The sequence below is a fragment of the Trachurus trachurus genome, assembly GCF_905171665.1.
Source record: "Trachurus trachurus genome assembly, chromosome: 19".
In the NCBI taxonomy this organism is placed as follows: Eukaryota; Metazoa; Chordata; class Actinopteri; order Carangiformes; family Carangidae; genus Trachurus; species Trachurus trachurus.
Genome location: NC_139913.1, coordinates 22,987,020 through 22,996,093, shown reverse-complemented (window position 1 = coordinate 22,996,093; position 9,074 = coordinate 22,987,020). Strand labels below are relative to the sequence as shown.

General features: G+C 39.1%; 1 protein-coding gene across 1 annotated transcript; it reads right to left on the bottom strand.

The window, feature by feature from the left end:
- Positions 1-414: 414 nt before the first annotated feature.
- sult1st6 (sulfotransferase family 1, cytosolic sulfotransferase 6) lies at positions 415-7,669 on the bottom strand. The gene is made up of 7 exons (XM_083994181.1): positions 6,722-7,669; positions 5,914-6,042; positions 4,600-4,697; positions 4,272-4,398; positions 1,990-2,084; positions 1,683-1,863; positions 415-762 (listed from the first exon to the last, which is right to left on the bottom strand). The coding sequence occupies exons 1-7, from the start codon at positions 6,906-6,908 to the stop codon at positions 650-652; spliced, it is 930 nt and encodes a 309-aa protein (XP_083850307.1). The 5' UTR covers positions 6,909-7,669; the 3' UTR covers positions 415-649.
- Between the last annotated feature and the right edge of the window lie 1,405 nt (positions 7,670-9,074).

The window sequence follows — 9,074 nt, the reverse complement described above, 5'->3', positions numbered from 1 at the left end:
ATTCAAATATTTAAGATTTTATTCTAAGAAATAAAGTATGTATTAAAAGTGATTTTTTGTTAAACTTGGATTTTCTCAATTGTCGCGTTTTTGTGTCCTCTGTCCATTTTCATATGATTGACTTTCCAGCTCATTACTTTTATTCTAGTCTTTGTCGCTCGTGTCTGGTGCAGCCTCCCTGCTTTGGCTGGGCTCTGTACAGTGTGGTGTACGGTTGCAAAATGACTTCATATGGGCAGAAAAAAAACACATGCCTCCAGCTGCCAGCACACTCTATAGGCTTCATGCAGTCGGGGGACTCTTGGAGGTCTCATGACATAAAATGGGCATGTCCACTCAGTCACAACACTTTTGGTCTTATATATTGTTTACGTGATAAGTTGCAATAAAGTGATGATTACAAACTCATGTACATGAATTGTGGAGCACATCTTTATTGATCCTTGCCACATAGATTCACACGACTTTCTTCTGTTATCTGCACATTATGAGGTTCAGTGATTATGGTGTTTAACATGGAGACTTGAGAAGTGAGTCAAACATTTTGCTTCTTAGTCGTTGGTTTTGGTTTTTCGGCCTGCTGAGAGCTGCACAATGCTACTGCCATCGGTCTTTGGTCTGCAGAGCTGCGTTCCACTTGTAAAATCCTTTAGATGAGGGTCCTGAATGGTATGTCGACGTCCTTCATCTGCTGTTCATAATCTTCATCAAACACCTTTGATTGCTCAGCTGTGAAATGGTTTGTCCAATCACCCACTTCGCCTGAAAGAAGAAACAAAGAATGGATGGTAATTTAATCGGGTCCATGCCTATGTTCCCACAGCCTTATGTTCCCACAGCCCTATGTTCCCACTGGACTCTCTCTACCTATCTGGACTCTCTCTATCTGGCCTGTCTAGCCTCTACCTGGTCTTTTTACTAAACTTAACCAACTCCTTTCTTCATTGCCTAAACCCAACCAATGGTGGGAACATAGGGCCTAATTTTCAGTGACAACAAAAGTTAGAAATGTGGGAACATAGGGCTGTGGGAACATAGGAATGACCGCATTTAATCTATATGTATAAACTGTATATTAAGGAAAAACAAAATAAAATTGCATATCACTTAACCTAAAACATTAGGTTTTAAAGATTATTTTCCTGATCCATTAATTCCCCCATTATTTCCTCAATTAATTGATCACTGTTTATAGAATGTCAGAAAACCCTGACATTTTCCAAATAACCAGAGTTGATTATTACTATGACTTCAAATGGTCAAATTAGTACCTTATATATAGGACACAACAAGAACATTTGAGTGTGAAAACAGCATTGGGGCATTTTTGGATGAAACCTCACACAATTAACTGATTATCACAACAATTTAAAATGAGTTTTATATCACTCAATTAATTAAATTAACTATTTTGTTTGAAATATATTGCTTATAAAGTAAAAAACAAACAACTAAACAATCAAAGGCAAAGCATACATAGACCACTAGAGGGCACTATTAGACTGGTTGAGTATAATGAGTCCAAGAAGCCTTTGGTGTTTGTTTATGTTGACAGGGAGGTTGGTGTAACTGCATTACATTATTACATTTTCATTTTATTGTATTCAGTTTGCCTCTCCTGCTTTTAATTCTCTTTAAAGCGTGTCTTGTTTCAGGGTGAGACTGAGAGCAGACTGCTGTACCTTTTCTCATGAAGGGAGAGATGGTCTGATCAAAGACAGGCGCTGGGATACAGGAGTAATTGGCCATGGGGTTCTCCTTCATGTTCTTAAAGGAGGTGAGCTCCACAATCTGACCGATGACCTCATCAGAGACCGACAAGTCCAGGTACCTCATGATGCGCTCCACTTCACGCCGAGGATTCTGGGGGAGAAACATGATGAGAGAAGTATGTTATTTCTTTGTTTTGGAGGCTGTAGCCATAGTATAGCATGAAGGAGGTATATAATAAATATAGCATGCTTTGGTCATTCTGGGTCCATATATTACCTCTTTCATGTCCTCATAGAAGAGGTAAAGGATGTTTCTCTTCTCTCTCTCTGCCCAGTATCCTTTCACATGGTCATACCAGGAGCCCCATGACACTGCACAAACCACATGATTCATGAAAATGTCTCCCCCACTTCAATTTAGATTCACCACAACTATGACAATCAGCCCAGTTATATGGGCTACATTAGATACATTCTGACATTGATGTTAAAGTTGTTGTAAAGTGAATGTCAATGAATATTGTATTTAGGTTTGTAGAAGCCAATTATGTTCTGGTTGCCAGATTGTGAAAAGTCCCTTCACTGATGTTTATCCTCCCCAGTATAGCATTTACTTCTTTTTTTAAATATTTTATTTATGAATTTTCAATATAGGCCTACTAATTAAGCAGGACAACAGACGAACTGTGACATATTAGAAAAAAAAAGCATAGTATTTGTTCAACAACAAATACACATTGCGGACAAGAAGAGAAGAGAAAAAAAGGCCCTGCTCAGAAACAGTTTATATACATTGACATAGAGAACATACCAGGTATTACAAAAACATGAAGTTACGTTGACAGAGATGAATGTGAGTGAAGTATTACTTTTAGGTCATTCTTGACAGATATAGAAGAAATGGTTGCCACATCCTATCAAAGGTTGCAGAGCTGAGAGAGACATTGTGTTAGATCCTTTCCATATGTAGCAGACTGGTGATTTCTGAAAGCCAGGCCTTAAAGGAAGGCGCCTCATCATTACCTTTCCAATGAAATAAGATGTTCCTTTTTGCAATGACCATTCCGTATTGTATAGTTTTACGCATGATCTGATATCACCAAGTAATTAACAGCCCAGGAGCGCTGTTATAACCAACCGGTTAGGTTTAGGGTTAGGGTTAGTCCTGGGCTGTTGTTTACTTGGTGTTATCAGATCGTGCATAGTTTTACGGTGCAAATTGGTGAGCATAAAAAGATGTCGAGAGCCACCCAGAATTGTGGTGAGTGGATCTGGAGAGATATTACAGTTATATACCTCAGAAAAACATTTGAAAATATCAGACCAAAACTGATTTAATCTGACAAAACCAAAATCGGTGGCCCAGGGCCTCAGCTGATCTGCATTTTGAGCAGATTGGGGATATAAGGGTAGAAAGAGTGAAGTTTAGAACAAGAGATGGCGTAGCCTGTGGATAACTTTAAACTGAATAAATTGGTGTCTTGAATTTATCGAGCAGCTGTGAATATCACCAAGATAAGTTTCCCATATCATTGTCACTTATTGACAGAGCTAAGTCTTTTTTCCCAAACTTCTTCTCTAAGTGTTGGGATGAAGTCGGATTAAGTAAAGTAAAAAGGTCAACAAATCGTGAAATAAGTCTCTTAGAGTCAGGGGAACGGTTTAGAAGAGTATAGCCTAGTTCAATGGGAGCTGGCAATGACTGAAAGTGAGGGATGTTTTTACGGACCAAAACTCTAACCTGCAGCTAACAGAAGAAATGTGTATCTGACAGATGAGTAAAGGTAGCAAAAGTCTAATTGAGATAAAGGTCCCCAATGTTGGCGAGATACAATGTGCTTTGAAACCCCACACGAAGGGTAAAATGAATCAATCTAATAATTTACAAAAATGATTTTGGCAAAAAAAAAACAGGTGTTCTGGAACAGGTAGAGGAATAGGGAGAGTTACCATTTTAATTGCATTGATGCGACCTATCAGAGATAATGGTAACAGTCTCCAGGATTCAATATTCGATTTTAACTTATCAATCATGTCCAGGAAATCAGAGCATTTACTTCTTTATGAATTCATGGATTAGACTTCATGGTTAGAACTTCAATGAGTGACAAGTGTTTTTTTCTTTTTAGCCAGTTTGATCTTGTCGTACACAGACAAGTATGGGCTCATAAGGAAAATGTGTGGTTCTTTATCTGCTCCTGTATGATCATTATACCATAATGATAGCTTATTAAGTGGTTAATGAACAGGTCATATCAGTGTCTCAACAGGGAGTGGATATAAACCAATCACACAAAGGGGTTGTCACCTATCCAAAAAAAAAAAAAGCATCTGTGAAAGTGAGATAGCTGCTTGTTTATTAATGGTCAGGAAATAAAAACAAATCACAACACAGTTGAAATTTGTAAATCTGAAGTGACATATTTTTTACTGATTAACCACACATAGCCTATTGGTCTGGAGGTACATTCTTGGCCAGTTACAGGCTTTGTGCAAACAGAAATAACTGGTTTGATTCAAGGTAAAATGACACTGAGGAATGTGAATTAATCTACTTACACTCCCCTTGCATGAACTTGTTGATGTAGCCCTCCCAGGGCCCCGGTTCAGGCTGGGTCAGATTCATACAGTCAAAGTAGTAGTAGCTCACCAGGTTATCTTTGGCATTGCGAGCCACGTAGATAGCCTTCAAACAAGAACAACAGGGACGGATACAAAGGGATTTATGACACTGATAACAGGTGTTTGATAAGTTTGTATTGTTAACCTCTTGTCCCATTTATGCGCATTGTTTCAGGAACTTTTCACCCCATCAACATGCACCTGCGGCTGCCCAACCCAAAACAATAAAAATTCCCTGCAGGATGTGTCTGATATCAAGTCTTACTTTGCACTTGTTTTCCCAAAACCCCAGAGGCACCAACTGAAAAGGAAGATGTGTTTTGATAAGTCTTGGGGGGTCCATTTTCTCCAGAAGATCAAGACCTGAGACATGAATTTCAGGAAATGGATACAGAACATGTGAAAGAGTTCAAACACTTTGCAATTTTCGAGCCGACTTTCAGTTATGTTTTAACTGAGAGTGAAAATCCAGAACGAGCCAAACAGTAAATTGTGCTGCAGTTTATTGAGCAGTTTGAAAAACAAAAAACAGTTTAGAAGTCTGGTTAAAGGTGCATGTTAAGAAATCACATCTTATCATAGTAGGGTAGAATTCAAAACCAAGAAAATGTTTAAACTTGACCTGCCATACACTCTGCAGCTTCAAGGAGCTTTTTTTTTTTTTTTTTTTTGCCTCTTTTAACTCATTGTTTTGCTTCATGATTGTTTTCTTTGGTTATATTTTCAGTAAGCAATACATTGCCCTTAATGCTAGGAGTTGAATAGAAAGTTTGATATCACATCATTTGCCTATTAGGCTTCATTTGATTCCTCAGGCTGCAGCCTGCAGGAGGTTATTAGCTGAAGTTAGCCGGGGTCAATTTTAATAAATTCGCACTTCCTGACAAGACTTGCTGAAGTCATGTTTTGTAAAAATGTTCAACTTCTAAACAGAATTTATAGGAAAGACTAGTGACTAGCTCACCCAAGTAACAAGGTAAACATCATGCAAGAAAATGGTGGAAACGGTGAATGCTAATTAGCAGCAAATGTTTAAGACTTTTTTCTGCCTCCTTGTTGCCAAAAAGAGCTTTTAAATGACAAGAATAATGACACAATTTGGTGCAACATTGTAGGCCTAGCTGGGAACACTGATGCAGAAAGTTTGGTTACACAAAAACCCAACTTCATTGATTTAGTTACTTCTTTCTTTCTTTCTTTCTTTTGAAGCCACAAGCAAAAAAAAAAAGGTTTGCCAGTGGGGGAGTCTAGGCACTGATGGAAATGTTTATGGGTTAATAGCTCATTGACCCTGATTAAAACGGAAGCAACAAGCGGTTATGAAAACATTCCTCTGGACTTGGATTTGTGAGTTCTGACATGGCACCGACAAACCTAGTTGGAAAACTCATTTGAATGAAGCTAGACACAAAGTGGAGCTACTTGAGTTATTTTGGACAGAGGGTGCAAAGGGAAACAGTCTAACTCCCAGTCTGAATCACATAAAACCACATTCATTACCTAAATGAAGGAGGTTTTGCATAATTAAAATGTGTAAATACAATCACACGAATGCAGCCGTAAGCACATAAAGACACACCTGAGGGGATGGGCGGGGGGGAGCAGATCTCCAGGAAAGGACTGCGTACAGGCGTTGGGGCTCGTTTGCAAGCCTCAGCATCTCCATTGTGAAGAAGCAGGTCTATTATCTCCTGGGTCCACGTGGTCCCTTATGTCCAGAAATCATTAAAACAAAACATCACACAGCTTAAAGGATGTCTCATCTCACCATTTAAAATACACAACTATGACACAGTCACAACAAACTGCAGACCATACTGAGGGTATTTCTTCCTTTCATTTTTCAGTCGTTATTCCTCATCAGACAGGTTTTTGTTGTTGTTGTTACAATCCAACACACATTACTGCTTGTCTTGGAGTCTGCATTTGGTCCTCTTTGTCATTTTCTTTACTAAATAACCGGTTTATCTCATTCTCTGTTGTGTTATACAAGCTTTATTTCAGTGCCTGAGGAGGATTGTGGAACTATAATATGTATTATAGCCTACTATATCATTGGATTATTGTTACTGCTGAATAATATGAAAACAAACACATTATTGATCAAGGAAGAGCTAATTTGACCTCCTGGCCAAAACAAAACATTGTATGTTAATAGATTGTCACACAGACACTAGAGTTAAAAGTAAAGCTGTGTATAAATGTAAAAAAGTACAAGTACCTGATATCTGTACTTGAGTATTATGTGCTTTATCATCATCACTGGTGACATCTCACAGAACTTTCTTGAAAACACGTCTATGACATTAATAAATGTCCTGTCCAGAGCTGATTGCTGACTTCAGAGACTGACTGTCTAAGCAACATCTGGCAGCAGCTGTCTGTACCTGCTTTGGGGTAGGTGGCGATGAGGATGTCTGAGGGGTCTGGACGGAAAGCCCAGATGGAGTCCCAGTTTTTGGCGATGTAGCTCATGAGAGGAACTCCTCTGATCGGGATGAGAGGGAAGCGAGTGATGGAAGTGCTGGCCTTCTGGATGGCTTCGCTGTAGGAAATGTCCTCCTCCTCTGCCATGTCTGACACTGTCCAAAGTTTTTTTCAAGGAAAATCGAAAAGCAGTCGCTGAAATGCGACTGTTAGAGTTCCTGGAGCGAGGTCAGTGCTGTGGCTTCCTCTGTGAGATCCTCTCTCAGCTGGCTTTTGGTCCTTTGTCAGACACTCACGGCTGACTTGCTTTCGTGCACCATAAAAATTCCAGCTGTCTGCAAACGTCCCCCTATCTGATTGTGAGGCTTCACAATCACTCTGTATGGATTACTCTGTCATTATCTTTTACCCTGTGTCCTGCTGCTGGTCAGAGATGTTTGGGTTTTGTCTCCTCTTGATTTCCTGTGGTTTTCAGCCCTAAGATCCCCTCCAAACATCTGAATCTGAATCCAAAGGCACGGATCTGTCAGTAGGGCTCTCTCCAAAAACAACAACACCAGTCTGTCCTCAGCTCCCTGCAGCTAAGTGCCTGCAGTCACTTTAAAATGTGTTTCTTGCTGCTTTCCTCCTCTTTCTATCTTTGTAACCTGACCGTCTGAGTGCTGGTACCTGTGATCACTGAAACTTGCAAAGGCAGAGACCTACACTAAAGTGCCCTTATGTAACATTCCCAGTTACGTATGAATTCCACCCCTGTTCACAATACTATCTTAACCGCTTCCCCCTGTAATTTGAGGAAGGGCGGTCTTTGAAAAGGCTCTCCACACCACAGAGGCAAACTATGGTCACACACAGTGAGAGTACAAAGGAGAAGAATTGCACAGTTTTATCTGACAGTTCAACAAATTACTATGTTCCCTCCGTGTTATTTCACTCGCAGCACTTGCAATTTCATGTTCTTTCACCAAAAGCAAGAGAGAAAAGTAATAGTTGTCACAGTGAGCGCTTTGAATTGTGTCAATACTGTAAAAATCAATGCAGCCAGAGTAGTCACACACTCTCCTCAGCTGAAAATGCACCTTTGGACCCAAACTTTTAAGATCAATCACATGATAACCTTTTAACTGTAAAAGATCTGCTTGACAAAGGTCTGTTGGCATTGCCATCTCCTCTTTGTATAGAAGTGTGGGTGCTATATGCTCAGTTTTAGCCAGAAGGACTTGTTTAACATTTACATTCCAGGATTTCCACACTTAATTTCCTGGCCCACTGTTTTTAGTGAAAACAAACCCACCTCAGCAGTCTCCTGAGATACGCCACAAAGAACACAGAGTACAGACACTCACAGGCGTAAATGCAAAACTTACAGAAAACTTTGGTAAAATGATTCATGGTCTTCATGAATCATTTTACTAAAGTTTTACCAAACTAGCTTTTGTTCATTTCTGGGGTTTTGGGGGATGAAAACGGTGAAAAATAACACAAAAACACTCTCTTTAGGGGAGCATAAAGAACAAAAGCATAATTTCCCATCACGCAACATTTCCTTTGGATTAGATAAAGGCTCCAGAGAGTCTCCGTGTGGGGGCTGCAGAGACAATCAGTCCACACAGAGCTGTGAGAGAAGAGGAAATATTCAGTCTGAGAGACGAGGAGGGACTAAATGAAAACACACACAGTGATGTTTGTAGAGGGATAGTAATGAAATCATGAAAAGGAAGGGTTTTCTTCACTGAAATAAAGCTCTTGCCTTCATATTTTTGTAAATTCCTCACACACTGTAAATACCATGAATAAATTGTGTATCAACATTATAATCTAAGAAAGTGCCACTGAAATCATAAATACAGTTTCATTATTGTAACTTACATAAAGGGAGAGCTATGCATAACTATTTATGTCATAATAATCTTAATTTATAGTTCCTTATACCCATTTTTACCCAAATGTTTTTGTATTTTAGTTTTCTATTAGTTTGCAGGATGTTTACTTGACCTCAGTTTAAGTCAAAGGTCCTTAATTTGAAATATTTTCTCTAGTTTCCAATTTTTGTATTTTAAAAAAAAGAAAAGAAATTGGAATTATTTGTAAATGATTCATATACTCAGCCTCTTACAAGTGTCAGGGAGATGTTGCAGTGAATCTGAAGGCTATTCACACTAAAACCCTTTGACATCAACAGTTCAAGGGCTCAATCAGTCTAAGCACAAAAGGTTTTTCTCTCATGTGGGCTCTCTTTTGCAGCTCCAACAGTGACGGTAAGTATTTATGGAAAGAAAATGGCAGTCAAATAAGACCCATTAATAAAACAAC